The 16,335-nt window shown below is 37.5% G+C and overlaps 1 protein-coding gene across 1 annotated transcript in view; it reads right to left on the reverse strand.

Moving 5' to 3' along the window:
• Positions 1-16,335, reverse strand: part of pou2f1b (POU class 2 homeobox 1b) — a 156,378-nt gene that overhangs the window by 32,458 nt on the left and 107,585 nt on the right. The window contains exons 3-4 of the mRNA XM_063005372.1: positions 14,765-14,856; positions 13,092-13,274 (exon numbers count right to left, since the gene is read on the reverse strand). Coding sequence (XP_062861442.1) covers positions 13,092-13,274; positions 14,765-14,856 — 275 coding nt within the window. The remainder of the gene's footprint in view (positions 1-13,091; positions 13,275-14,764; positions 14,857-16,335) is intronic.

Raw genomic sequence — 16,335 nt, forward strand, 5'->3', positions numbered from 1 at the left:
GACTTCCATAGAAGTTGTTTACCATGGCTCCTTGACTTTCTAGGGACCTACAAATTGCCAGGCAAGCTACCATATTTCATAACAGACGTTTTGTTGCAAATATGCGATTCAGGCCCTTACTTAATGTTTCTGAATTTGTATTGTTTCAAAATTATTATGTTCAATTTCTCTTAAGCGCAGAGACACAAATTAATTTAGCAATTTCGCAATTATTTAAATTTAAGACAAGCAATTTCAAGCAGTTTGAATGCATACACACACTTAACTGAGCTGTTTGATGTTCTTTTCATGCCTGACAATATGTCCAACAGTGAGCTCACTTTAAAGGCTAACTCACTCGCTGCAGCATATCCTTCAGATCTGAACATGAGCCTGGCAGATGAATTGATACAATACAAATCATTCATAACAGAAAAAGAAAAATGTCCTAGTAAAATGCTCAAAACCATGATAAATTTGAATTTACAGGCAACTCTTTGCCCAGGGGCCCAGACTATCCTTAATCCGTCCTTGAGTACATGCATCACATATGTTGTTTAATTATTCTAGTTAATTATTGTTCACTACATATAATTGGTTATCAATAATGCTGTGCAGTACAATGCATTTGGGGTGCTTATTATTGTTGTTTATAAATATTAAAAACTTAGATCTATATTATTCATAGTATTACAGAATTGACACAGAATGTTGTAGAAGACCTTTAAGTTTAAATATGTCTTAAAGAATTATTTAAATGTTTTTACATCAACCTATAAAGCTGTAAGTCCTTGCTGCAACTAAATACAAACCATTTAAAAAAAACTGCTGTATGCAGTAAAACCAAAGAAAAAATAATATAAGACAGTCAAGAAAGACAGGCCATATTCATCAGATAAGGTCACTCTTGTGATCATGCAAACTGATTGCAACTGAAGACACGCAAATTGCTAGATCGGATGTCGGTGAACAAATACATTTTAAAAATGTATTGTTTATATAATTTTGTATAGTTAGTAACTAACAAGACTGACTGATCTTGTAATTCTGACTTTGTAAAGTATCATCTATTGTTCTTAACTAAATACGTTTATCCTATCTAAAATCTTGCTTGAAATAAAAAAGATTATGTTGAAATACATGATTGTAACTGTAAGATTAACACACAAAAAAAAAAAGAAAGACAGAAAAAAAGCTAAATAACATATTTACACCTCAAACTCAAGAAGGGAAATGTCTAAACATTCACTTATACTGTTCTGTCTACAAACCAGCTGGCAAACTTTGTTAGCTACACATTCACCATGAATGATGGGTATATGAAACAAGAAAATTACTATAATAACAGAAATATTGTAATTGTAGTGATTCTTGCCAAATGCAGAGCTTAACGGGACACAGGAGTCATCAGGATTTCCCCCCTACTCTTTCCTTAGAAACAACAGTCTGGGTTATTTTATTATCATCATAAAGCAGGCAGTGTTAAACTTTTCTGGTTATAACAAGAGAAAGCCAGGTGCAAGGTATCAGATACGTATGTCGGATTGTACTTGATATCAGTACTTGATATCACCAGATTCAGTTATCATTGTTCATCATCGCTTCATTAAAACAGATGAACTTTTACTGATCATTACTGTAAAACTGATTTCATCAAGGGGAACTTGCAATGTGATTGCTAAATGTAACTCTCATGTGGTTTTTGATACAAAACACAAAACACACAAAACACAGCCAGCTTTAGTCATATTTAAAGATCATAGAACTACAAGTATCCAAATAGTCATGAGGTTATGCATGTACAGTGTATCACAAAAGTGAGTACACCCCTCACATTTCTGCAAATATTTCATTATGTCTTTTCATGGGACAGCACTATATACATGAAACTTGGATATAACTTAGAGTAGCAGTGTAGATTTACTGTCTTCTGAAAATAACTCAACACACAGCCATTAATGTCTAAATAGCTGGCAACATAAGTGAGTACACCCCACAGTGAACATGTCCAAATTGTGCCCAAATGTGTCGTTGTCCCTCCCTGGTGTCATGTGTCAAGGTCCCAGGTGTAAATGGGGAGCAGGGCTGTTAAATTTGGTGTTTTGGGTACAATTCTCTCATACTGGCCACTGGATATTCAACATGGCACCTCATGGCAAAGAACTCTCTGAGGATGTGAGAAATAGAATTGTTGCTCTCCACAAAGATGGCCTGGGCTATAAGAAGATTGCTAACACCCTGAAACTGAGCTACAGCATGGTGGCCAAGGTCATACAGCGGTTTTCCAGGACAGGTTCCACTCAGAACAGGCTTCGCCAGGGTCGACCAAAGAAGTTGAGTCCACGTGTTCGGCGTAGACACATAAAATAGACACATGAGTGCTGCCAGCATTGATGCAGAGGTTGAAGACGTGGGAGGTCAGCCTGTCAGTGCTCAGACCATACGCCGCACACTGCATCAACTCGGTCTGCATGGTCGTCATCCCAGAAGGAAGCTGACGCACAAGAAAGCCCGCAAACAGTTTGCTGAAAACAAGCAGTCCAAGAACATAGATTACTGGAATGCCCTGTGGTCTGACGAGACCAAGATAAACTTGTTTGGCTCAGATGGTGTCCAGCATGTGTGGCGGCGCCCTGGTGAGAAGTACCAAGACAACTGTATCTTGCCTACAGTCAAGCATGGTGGTGGTAGCATCATGGTCTTGGGCTGCATGAGTGTTGCTGGCACTGGGGAGCTGCAGTTCAGTGAGGGAAACATGAATTCCAACATGTACTGTGACATTCTGAAACAGAGCATGATCCCCTCCCTTCAAAAACTGGGCCTCATGGCAGTTTTCCAACAGGATAACGACCCCAAACACAACCTCCAAGATGACAACTGCCTTGCTGAGGAAGCTGAAGGTAAAGGTGATAGACTAAACCCAATTGAGCACCTGTGGCGCATCCTCAAGTGGAAGGTGGAGGAGTTCAAGGTGTCTAACATCCACCAGCTCCGTGATGTCATCATGGAGGAGTGGAAGAGGATTCCAGTTGCAACCTGTGCAGCTCTGGTGAATTCCATGCCCAGGAGGGTAAAGGCAGTGCTGGATAATAATGGTGGTCACACAAAATATTGACACTTTGGGCACAATTTGGACATGTTCACTGTGGGGTGTACTCACTTATGTTGCCAGCCATTTAGACATTAATGTCTGTGTGTTGAGTTATTTTCAGAAGACAGTAAATCTACACTGCTATACAAGTTGTACACTGACTACTCTAAGTTATATCCAAGTTTCATGTCTATAGTGTTGTCCCATGAAAAGATATAATGAAATATTTGCAGAAATGTGAGGGGTGTACTCACTTTTGTGATACACTGTAATTGATTTGGTAGATAAGTGCAAATAACTTGTCTAAATAATTATTTTTTAAACCCACATAAAACTACTCAAACTGAGCAAATAAAAATAGAAGGAACAAATAAAGCAGTTTAAAAGTCAATCTGATTTATACATTTAGCTCCATTGTTAACAGAGCTAAACAACTCTAGAGCAGACCTCAAATGATCATAATTGTAAAACATTATTAAAATAGACAATATTTCATTCTTAAAATATTGTCTTATGTCACTTTTTTCATATTTTTCTCCCTGTAAAATGTCTGCATGCATTCCTTTATCTTTTTAAAAGATTTACCGTATGGCAAACTGCCTAAAATCCAAGAAGCTGTATTAAATCATGAATTTTTTTGACTCTAATATTCTTACACACATTATCTGTGATGCAGTCATTACCCACAGAGTTTATCAATCATAGTAAATGTTGATAAATTTAATGTTACAAAGTAATGTTGACAGTACTTAATGACATGTTAAGTAGTGGTGGGCAGATTGATCCAAATAACGATATTATTGATACCAACATTGGTATTGGTATTGGATCGATACTAGTGTGATGGGATCGATACTTTAGTTGTACTTTTTCTCTTCTACATTCAGCACGTTTCACCCGTTACATCAGAAAGTAAAGTACAGGCGCTGCTCCTCTCACATCTTACATGCTCACCTTACTCCTCCCATCCTGCTCTGCTGTGTTTTGTTGTGGTACCGTCACGTTGTTATGTTGTTAAAATCCTAACAGACATCAGTACATTGGTATGCATTGGAAGATTGTAAGTTTTTGAATACTTTGCTTTGCAGATACAGAAATAGTGGCGATTTTATGGAAATAATAGTGTAAACTATACGTACGTAAAGTACGGATGCACCTTACGCACATGAATCAGAGCATGCGTAGTGAGGCTCTTATTCCGTATTTTGGTGAATAAGTGCTCTTTTCTTTTGACTTTGTGCTTATAAATGTAAACAGAATAGCATCGATTTTTTATTTTAAATGAACAAGGACACATTTATTTGGTCACTATTAAAAATTTACAAATGTATTCACCCAACAAACACAACTATGCGTTAGCCGCTTTGTGGTGATACGCCATGATGGTAACGTTGTGAGAAAGTAAAGCACCAGAAACAAGAAATCGGACTGCTTTAAACCCTACTGATAGCAGCTACTTACTAACAATGTATGTATTACAATAATACACTTAAATGTCATGAAAATTCACTCAGATTTAGCAATTTGAAGTTGCATCTACCTTAATTATTAAAAAGTATCGGTATCGGCGATACTGGCCCTGTATTTACTTGGTATCAGATCAATATTAAATTTTGCAGTAACGCACACCACAAATGTTAAGTAAGAAAGCATGGTATAGGTGTAATGCCTAGTTCACAAACCTCTGTGTGAGCGAGTGAGTGTGTTGGGGTTGGGTGGGTGTGGAGTTTGTTAGAAGATGGTGACGACAATTGGAGTTCCTTTTTCTTTGAAAAGTGTCTAATGGTGGCTTTTATGTTAAACTGAAGAAAAAAAAACAACTGTTATCTTCTGCGATATAAAGTATCTGTAAATTTACAAATACATGCTTACAAAAATATTGAAATACAAAATCATGACAGACATTTTAACAATGTTAATTTCACAAACTTTAACCTTTGAGTTAAATTATTGTAACATTATTGTTTTATTAGCATATACAGTGGTGTTAAAAAAAATAGCAGTCCAACACCATTAACCTGATAAATCACTGTTTTTAGAGAAGTGATATTTCAACATAATTTACTTGAAAGCAGGGCTGGACTGGGAACAAAATTCAGCCCTGGACTTTTTTCTTGACTAGCCCACTACAAGCACATCGCGCCACACATATCATGCCCTAATCAAATGTTAGATGATTGATATTAATAGTTTTCATCTATCTTACCACTAAAGTTAATAACTCACTATAATAAAAATTAAAATAATAAAAAAATAACTACAAACAAATATATATATTTCCAACACTTTCCTTTGGAATTAATAGTTCTATCCATCTATCACACACATGAAATTTACAATTTCTTAAATGGTTCTATTGGATTTCCCCATCCTGTCTCATTAAACCGCAAGAAATAAAATTAAACCTTTCTTTCATTAAACTTTAACACTGGTAAATATGCTTTTTTCGCACTTTTATTCACACGTGATTCACGTTTGTTCCAAATTAGTGCATTGCTCCGATGAGCAAAGAAATAAATACTTTATATGTTGACAAGAGAAATTAACCATGTGAGCTATGCACATAATCACTCTAAAAAATTTCCTGAACAACTGCATTTTTCCTTTCTGTATTATAGAGGACAAGATAGTGTTTACTTTTTCTGAAGAGCAGAGACTAATGGTACCATCTCAAATTATATCCACCGCCCTATGTAGTGCACTATGTTGGACATGACATCATAGAACTTTTACAAAAATCGTCCTTAAAACGGCTGGTTTAAAGCCCCTGATATCCAACAGTAGCTTAGATAACTACTTATTAATCATTCAGCGACTGTTAAAAGAAATGTTTTGTACTGTTAGGAAGTACCCTAAGTAGGGCATAGGCAACATTTGAGATGGGCCCACAGTCTCTTCTTAAACGGCGTTACTAACAAAGCAGAGTCACTGAACACTAACTTTTCCTTTTCTGCTCTCTGGCTGTGCTGTAGTTCCTCACTGCCAAACAGGTTGTCCAGTTTCCTGCACTTTTCTGCATCTGCTTGCAGCTTTTTTTGTTTTTTTCTGTTTTTTTTCTGCACCTCCTTTACGCTTTTTCGACCCTTTCTCCATCTCGCACTCATTCATAGTTTTTGTACTGGTGGTTGTGATTACGGTTTATCCTGGGGGAGGGACATTTCTGTGATTGGCCAATAGACATGCAGTGAGGATACTGTGGTGGGCCAATGCACACTTCAGGATTATTATTCAGGAATATTTAAAACAGAATTTATTTTTCACTCTCTCAGCGGCCCACATACAGAGCGGCCCACCGGGAAAACTCCCGACCCTCCCGATGGCCAGTCCATCCCTGCTTGAAAGTGTAGTAGAGTAATGAAAACATAACAAACCCAACAATTAGGACATGCATGCCGCTTATTCTGAGTAATAGAAGCATTGATTGAAAGGGGGTTGTTCAAAATAATAGCAGTGAGGAGTTCAATTGGTAAAGTCATTCATTCTGCAAAAAAACGGGTGTCAATTTTGGCCCTTATTTAAGGTAGGAGGGTGGCAAATGTTGCACAGGTTGGTCACAGCGCTTTTCCTTCTGAAATACTGGGTAAATAGAGTTGTTCCAGACATTGTCAGCGATGAACAGCGTCTTTCAGGTTTTGGTTTTCACTTTAAGGCATTTGAGATCATTTTAGCTGAGCAGCCAATAATTTGCTGCACTTCTCTGTATGTTTTTCCCTCTACAATAAACTTTTTAATCAAAGCTGTTCATCCAAACAATTGTCTGGTCTACTTAACATTAGTGGTGTGCGTTACTGCAAAATTTAATATCGATTTGATACCAAGTAAATACAGGGCCAGTATCGCCGATACCGATACTGTTTTAATAATTAAGGTAGATGCATCTTTAAATTGCTAAATCTGAGTAAATTTTCATGACATTTAAGTGTATTATTGTAATACATACAGGGGTTGGACAAAATAACTGAAACACCTGGTTTTAGACCACAATAATTTATTAGTATGGTGTAGGGCCTCCTTTTGCGGCCAATAAAGCGTCAATTCGTCTTGGAAATGACATATACAAGTCCTGCAAAGTGGTCAGAGGGATTTTAAGCCATTCTTCTTGCAGGATAGTGGCCAGGTCACTACGTGATGCTGGTGGAGGAAAACGTTTTCTGACTCGCTTCTCCAAAACACCCCAAAGTGGCTCAATAATATTTAGATCTGGTGACTGTGCAGGCCATGGGAGATGTTCAACTTCACTTTCATGTTCATCAAACCAATCTTTCACCAGTCTTGCTGTGTGTATTGGTGCATTGTCATCCTGATACACGGCACCGCCATTGGATGCACATGGTCCTCCAGAATGGTTCGGTAGTCCTTGGCAGTGACGCGCCCATCTAGCACAAGTATTGGGCCAAGGGAATGCCATGATATGGCAGCCCAAACCATCACTGATCCACCCCCATGCTTCACTCTGGGCATGCAACAGTCTGGGTGGTACGCTTCTTTGGGGCTTCTCCACACCGTAACTCTCCCGGATGTGGGGAAAACAGTAAAGGTGGACTCATCAGAGAACAATACATGTTTCACATTGTCCACAGCCCAAGATTTGCGCTCCTTGCACCATTGAAACCGACGTTTGGCATTGGCACGAGTGACCAAAGGTTTGGCTATAGCAGCCCGGCCGTGTATATTGACCCTGTGGAGCTCCCGACGGACAGTTCTGGTGGAAACAGGAGAGTTGAGGTGCACATTTAATTCTGCCGTGATTTGGGCAGCCGTGGTTTTATGTTTTTTGGATACAATCCGGGTTAGCACCCGAACATCCCTTTCAGACAGCTTCCTCTTGCGTCCACAGTTAATCCTGTTGGATGTGATTTGTCCTTCTTGGTGGTATGCTGACATTACCCTGGATACCGTGGCTCTTGATACATCACAAAGACTTGCTGTCTTGGTCACAGATGCGCCAGCAAGACGTGCACCAACAATTTGTCCTCTTTTGAACTCTGGTATGTCACCCATAATGTTGTGTGCATTGCAATATTTTGAGCAAAACTGTGCTCTTACCCTGCTAATTGAACCTTCACACTCTGCTCTTACTGGTGCAATGTGCAATTAATGAAGACTGGCCACCAGACTGGTCCAATTTAGCCATGAAACCTCCCACACTAAAATTACAGGTGTTTCAGTTATTTTGTCCAACCCCTGTACATTGTTAGTAAGTAGCTGCTATCAGTAGGGTTGTAGATAAATTAAGTTGTTAATTAATTAATTAACACTGCCTGCTTTATGATGATAATAAAATAACCCAGACTGTTGTTTCTAAGGAAAGAGTAGGGGGGAAATCCTGATGACTCCTGTGTCCCGTTAAGCTCTGCATTTGGCAAGAATCATTACAATTACAATATTTCTGTTATTATAGTATAATTTTCTTGTTTCATATACCCATCATTCATGTACGTCTGAATTAAACATAATTTACAATAATGTATTTCAACATAATCTTTTTTATTTCAAGCAAGATTTTAGATAGGATAAACTTATTTAGTTAAGAACAATAGATGATACTTTACAAAGTCAGAATTACAAGATCAGTCAGTCTTGTTAGTTACTAACTATACAAAATTATATAAACAATACATTTTTTAAATGTATTTGTTCACCGACATCCGATCTAGCAATTTGCGTGTCTTCAGTTGCAATCAGTTTGCATGATCACAAAAGTGACCTTATCTGATGAATATGGCCTTGTCTTTCTTGACTGTCTTATATTATTTTTTCTTTGGTTTTATTGCATACAGCAGTTTTTTTAAATGGTTTGTATTTAGTTTCAGCGAGGACTTACAGCTTTATAGGTTGATGTAAAAACATTTAAATAATTCTTTAAGACATATTTAACCCTTATATTGTGTTAGAAAGCTGCCCACATCTTTAGTGTTAGCGGGTCAAATTTGACCCGATTTAAAACAGCCTCAAAAAATACTCAAAAACAATAGTTATCATCCAATTTTGTTTCTCACCTGATAGCTAACTTAGTTTGTATTTAAATCCATGTAAACACTGTTTTTAATTTTATTTTTTTGGCTCCATAAACTTTTCATCTCACAATATACCACTCATTTTCAATAAAAAAACCCTGTTTAAATACATTGTAGTGAATTTCCTATAGTGAAGAAACAATGTAAGGATATTATCTGAGTCTAACAGACTAATATCAAAGCACACTGAGCAAATATTGTTTGTATTTTTTATTTTTATCTAAACATTATTATCTATAGTGACATCAGTGCTGCTACGGGTCAATTTCGACCTGTATAGATTTTTTCACTTTTTCATAAAACCAACTTTATTTTACTCAGAATGTGTAAATTTAAAATTAAACTATAAATTGAACATAAAAACAATATTTTGTGTGTGTGCATGTGTGTGTGTGCATGTGCATGTGTGTGTTGTTTACATGCATATATCACAGTATGTGATTGTTTTAGTGTGCTCCTTGCAGATGTGTTTCTTACATGTGTGGCAAGTGGTGCTAGTTTTTCTGTCCTTGTTGAAGGGGCAACACTGGCACCTCTATCTCTTGTTCCCCCTAGCATCGCCTGTCTGGTTCCATGTACAGGATGCTGGTGTGGGTGTAGCCTGAAGCTCTCTCACCAAATTGACAGAGGCTTGGGTTCGGGGCAGCCGCTGGCGTCTTTCAATGTGGGGATATACCAGAGTCCTCCCCAACTATTCCAGAAAAAGCCTCCTTTTGAAGGTTTTTCTGATGTTCCATCCAGGATTTATTTCCGTCCACACCACAAATGCATTGTATGCAGAAACATACAATATATTATAAAAGACTGCCATTGGCCACCTTTTTGTCTTTCGCTTGCATGTGTATGTGCCAGTGACCTAGTCCAGATTGTCAACTCCTCCTTTGTTTTTGTTATAATCCAGGATCATATCTGGCTTTTTGTCCTCCCTACTGCTCACAGCAGCATCCTTGTGGAGAGTGGACATCACAATGACATTTCTGGGGTTTTTTTGGACAGTTTGACACAATTGTGGTTCTCTCTAAGAATGCAAACTTCGAGGAGAGAGGTGCTCTGTCCTATGTTCCAAGCAAGTGCAAGAGGAAGCTCAGGTTTGTTTTTCCTGACCGTTCCCACCATGGTCAGCTTTTTCTTCAGCAGTTCTTGGTCATAGGACGTGAAGAAATAATTACATGTTATATTGTGCCCCTGAAGACCATTTGTCATGTCTAGGACCACTTGCTTGTGTGTGTGTGTGTGTGTTTGTGTATGTGTGGTGGGGCAAATTAAAGTATTCTAAAAGTATTCTATGCCGGGTCATATTTGACCCATAACACCACAAATGTCACTTTTTTTATTAGAGACATTCAGAATGGACTAAAATTATGAAAATGTATTTTGTTGTGTTAAAATAGTTGTTTCTGAGGATATCATGAAATCTTGTTCCAATACTAAAAAGCAAAGGGTACTTTTTACATACCTGAACTTAAAAACGGGTCAAATTTGACCCAAACACAATATAAGGGTTAAACTTAAAGGTCTTTCTTCTACAACATTCTGTGTCAATTCTGTAATACTATGGATGATATACGTAGATCTAAGTTTTTAATATTTATAAACAACAATAATAAGCACCCCAAATGCATTGTACTGCACAGCATTATTGATAACCAATTATATGTAGTGAACAATAATTAACTAGAATAATTAAACAACATATGTGATGCATGTACTGAGTTAAGAGTTTTGTCACTTTAAAAAGTGATCCTGTGTGACTTTTCATACTTTGGATTGTACTGTACTACTGCTGAGTTGTGAAGACTATGATAAAAGTTAAAGGTTTAATTGTGCCAGCATTAATGTTAAATTTATGTTAAAGGAATAAATTATAATCTTATCTTATGCACCATTCTATAGCAGGAGTGAAATATTTCCTGTACCAAGAAAAGAACAAAAAAAAAAACAAATAAAAAAAATAAAACAATGACTTGGGTACATTTATTACCTACCATGCCACCTCATTAGCATCACTCATCACACCTTCTTACAACATGATTAGACCCAAACAAATATGTTGATAACCACAGGTGAAATGTACAGGGGTTGGACAAAATAACTGAAACACCTGTCATTTTAGTGTGGGAGGTTTCATGGCTAAATTGGACCAGTCTGGTGGCCAATCTTCATTAATTGCACATTGCACCAGTAAGAGCAGAGTGTGAAGGTTCAATTAGCAGGGTAAGAGCACAGTTTTGCTCAAAATATTGCAATGCACACAACATTATGGGTGACATACCAGAGTTCAAAAGAGGACAAATTGTTGGTGCACGTGTTGCTGGCGCATCTGTGACCAAGACAGCAAGTCTTTGTGATGTATCAAGAGCCACGGTATCCAGGGTAATGTCAGCATACCACCAAGAAGGACAAACCACATCCAACAGGATTAACTGTGGACGCAAGAGGAAGCTGTCTGAAAGGGATGTTCGGGTGCTAACCCGGATTGTATCCAAAAAACATAAAACCACGGCTGCCCAAATCACGGCAGAATTAAATGTGCACCTCAACTCTCCTGTTTCCACCAGAACTGTCCGTCGGGAGCTCCACAGGGTCGATATACACGGCCGGGCTGCTATAGCCAAACCTTTGGTCACTCGTGCCAATGCCAAACGTCGGTTTCAATGGTGCAAGGAGCGCAAATCTTGGGCTGTGGACAATGTGAAACATGTATTGTTCTCTGATGAGTCCACCTTTACTGTTTTCCCCACATCCGGGACAGTTACGGTGTGGAGAAGCCCCAAAGAAGCGTACCACCCAGACTGTTACATGCCCAGAGTGAAGCATGGGGGTGGATCAGTGATGGTTTGGGCTGCCATATCATGGCATTCCCTTGGCCCAATGCTTGTGCTAGATGGGCGCGTCACTGCCAAGGACTACCGAACCATTCTGGAGGACCATGTGCATCCAATGGCGGTGCCGTGTATCAGGATGACAATGCACCAATACACACAGCAAGACTGGTGAAAGATTGGTTTGATGAACATGAAAGTGAAGTTGAACATCTCCCATGGCCTGCACAGTCACCAGATCTAAATATTATTGAGCCACTTTGGGGTGTTTTGGAGAAGCGAGTCAGGAAACGTTTTCCTCCACCAGCATCACGTAGTGACCTGGCCACTATCCTGCAAGAAGAATGGCTTAAAATCCCTCTGACCACTGTGCAGGACTTGTATATGTCATTTCCAAGACGAATTGACGCTGTATTGGCCGCAAAAGGAGGCCCTACACCATACTAATAAATTATTGTGGTCTAAAACCAGGTGTTTCAGTTATTTTGTCCAACCCCTGTATGTCTGCATCACTTTAAGAAAGTGTAGTTAGGAAAAAAAACTTAAACTGCTTAATGATTAACATAATATTATTTTTACACCAAACGCTGTACAAATGTGTAGCAAGCTAATTACTTTAACGCAAAAACAGCAAGTAAAAGCATCTTAAATACTACAACAATAATAATAATATTAAATAACTCTATTCATATACATTTTTCACATACTCAGCGATACTTATGATAGGTATAATGAAGGAGAGGAAAACATAAAAAACAGTAAGAAATGAAGAAAAGTAATGAGCAGTAAAGAGGAAAGTTTTTAGTTGACCTTTGAAGAAAGAGATGGAAGAGCAGAACAGAAATTGTGGGAGAGAGTGGGCTCCAGAGTTTGAGTGCAGTGGATCTGAAGGACAGATGCACCATTCACATTCAAACAAAGACAGTTGTCTGTAAAAAGTGCCAAAATTTGCATCCCTAGATCATGAAATAAAGGGTTATTAAAATGACTACACTACTAGGTACAAACACACTAGTTCTCCATTTTAGACCTGATTAGATACTTTACTGTGCATTATTATGACTCAACAATTAACACACATCATTTTAAAATATCAAACAGGCACATACATGTATGTACAGTTGTTAATAATAAGTATAGCATATCTTAGGATTAAGTGTAATGTAAAGTGAGTGTTCTTACAGGTGTGATCTGGACAGGCTGAGAAAGGGGTATCTGTGTGATCGGCGTTGCAGCGGAGGCAGAGATGTTTGCTCCTGTGGTGCTGTTTTGCTGGCTGGCTGAGTGCTGTTGCACAGCTGCAGCCAGGAGCTGTGCCTGAGCCTGCTGCAGCAACAACTGCTGCTGCGCTGGAGTTAGTGTCAACTATAGTAAAAAAGCAAAAAAGAAGTATAAGGCAATTAGCCAGTGGTGCACAGAATTGCTAAAACAAGGGTTCACACATTTAGTTATTTCCAAATTCTAAGACTATTCATGACTTGCCCAACACCCACATTTTAAAAATAAATCCAGGTTTGAAAGTGTTCTAGTACTCATGATGACTAAATATGAGCTGTACTGTAATTCAGGGGGGTTTCCCATAATTCATTGTAAATACTACATACTTAGGGCTATTGATACATGGTTGATTGTAATCATTTTATATTAATGTAAACATATTTAGTGTAGACATATTTGCACCATAATTTTTATTAACAAATTAATAATAGCCAATTACACTAAGCTTGTTGCTGTGGCTCAGCTTGCAGAAAGGTGTTCTGAATAGAGAGGGCTGCAAACTGAATCTAAATGTGTGAAGCAACACAATTCTAATATTTTACCAGAAACATAAAAATACTCTTAGCTGTTTTTTGGTTTCTGAAGTTTGTAAAAGATAAATAAATAATTATTTAATATTTGCAGATTTTTCCTAATACTACCTAATACTCAGCAATCAACAAGACCATTATTAGACCACATATTTTAGTACTTAGAGGAGTACTTTAAAACTCAACAATGTTGCTGCACCCAAAATACTTTTACTGGGGTTATATCATCAACCATGGTATCATGTCAGTGCCACTGCTGTGTTGAAAAGCATACAAATAATATTTGTTCATAGGTGGTGGAGGGTGGCTGACAAATGAAAGCCCGAGATTAGTTGTAGGTACCTGATAAAATAACCAATAACTTTAAGTGCAATGTAGATGTATCTAATAAACTGGCAACTTTACTTTCCTAAAAACTGAAAACTGCACAAAAATGTCTACGTAAACTAGTATGCAATAGCATTTCTGCAGGGAAGAAATATGCCAAAAGACCATAAAACAAACAAAAACATATAGCTCACATTTATCAATGCACTAATGTTCATAAAAATACACTGCATGCCTTTGAGATTTGAAGAGACATGTGGTGTACATGCAAATTCTGCACTGATTTGCATATTTTCCACCATTTGTTTTAGAGCAACTGCGGAGCAGCTAGTTAGCATATAGGTAAAATACATTTTCTTTGTGAGAAGGGAATAGCACAATTTTCTTCATTTTCAAACCTGTGTAGCTTCTATCTATAACTTTTCAACAAATCCAACATTAATGTAGTTTGGCATGAAAAAACATTCATCATCAAATGCAGATGTAATTTAAAGGAACGATAATAATGGAGTGGACCAGAAAGCACATAACAATGACCCTGGTGACATCTTGACATTCCAATGGGTCTTTGTGCTTATTTACCGATAACTTTAGTTTTGCACGTTGGAGTTAGACAAGAATAGAGAACAGGAAAAATTAAGTACACTATTGAGTGTAATAATAATGAAAGAAGGAGCCAAAAAAAAAAGAGAGAGAAGAAGAGAGAGATGGAAGCTGTACCTGTTGGAGCAGGGCTTGTGCTTGTGCATTGCTAATTGCACTTGATGTTTGCACTATCTGCCTCTGAAAGTCCATTCCTTTTGTTTGGGCACCTGAAAGGAAGGAAACAGGCAACTGCTAAATACAACCCCAAATCAGAAAAAGTTGGGACAGCATGAAAAATGCAAATAATGATAATAAAAAAAATTACTTTGACTACTTTTACTTTTATTTCATCGCAGACAGTATGAACCTGAGGTATTTTATGTTTTGTCTGGTCAACTTTATTTTATTTATTAATAAACATCCATTGCTGCATTTCATGCCTGCAGCACATTCCAAAAAAATTCAAGACAGTAAAGCATTTTCCACTTTGTAATGTTGCCATTTCTTTTCACCATTTCTTTTCTGTTTTGACACAGAGGATACCAAGAGATTTAGTGTTTCTGATTTAATTTGTCCCATTCTTCCTGCAAACATGTCTAAAGATGTGCAACAGTACGAGTCGTCGTTGTTGCATTTTTCGTTTCAAAATTCTCCACACGTGATGCCGGTGATTGGTGATGCCACTTCTGGACATGGTTACTATAAGGCTTCTTTTTTGTACAGTAAAGTTTTAAGTGACATTTGTGCATGTAACTCTGTATTGTAGTGCTTGACAAAGGTTTGCCAAAGTTATTCCTTGCCCATGTGGTTATATCAGCTATTGTTAAGTGGCAGTTATTGATGCAGTGCCGTCTGAGGGATCGAAGATCACAGGCGATTCCTTGAATTGTTTAATGATATTATGGACTGTAGAGGGAGAAATTTGTTCCTCTGACCATCTTTGCTCATCTAAGACTCAGCCTTTCCTGAATGCTGCTTTTGTACCAAACCAGGATTACAATCACCTGTCGACATCACCTGTTTGGAGTCACATCATTATTAAGTTTTTTCACCTCATTACTAGCCCTAAATTGCCCTCGTCCCAACTTTTTTGGAATGTGTTGCAGACCTGAAATGCAAGAATGGAGGTACATTAACAAATTAAATGAAGTTGAGCAGACAAAACATGAAATATCTTGGGTTCAAACTGTCTGCAATCAAATAAAAGTAAAAGTAAATGTAAGGAACACTGCATTTTAATTGGCATTTTCCATACTGTCCTAACTTTTTCTGATTTGGGGTTGTAGATCCAAGCCATAACAAATCTTCAACAGACATGGCACAACTCCTGATCTCTGAATTGAAAACCTCTCTACTTCCTCAAACTCTCAACACTTCTGAAGAAAGAAAATTTGTTGGAGATATTGTAACAACAGATTAAGTATATACACTGAAAAAACAAACTTTTTGGTATAGTAAAATATATTTAATTAACTCTCATAAAGTCTACACTGTAATATTAAAATTAAGTGAAAACTAAACATTTTTAAGTAAGAATATAAATATATACACAATTTATTCACGTAATAAATGAACTGTGTGGGGTGAATATATCTTATTATAAACATTCTAGTTGTGTTTACATGTTTTTGTCATTGTACATAAACCTAGAAATACTAAGTAAATTTTAACCAAAAAGTACATCACGTGTAACTCCGCGCATGCGC

This window comes from Trichomycterus rosablanca, chromosome 12 (assembly GCF_030014385.1).
Source record: "Trichomycterus rosablanca isolate fTriRos1 chromosome 12, fTriRos1.hap1, whole genome shotgun sequence".
Lineage (NCBI taxonomy): Eukaryota > Metazoa > Chordata > Actinopteri > Siluriformes > Trichomycteridae > Trichomycterus > Trichomycterus rosablanca.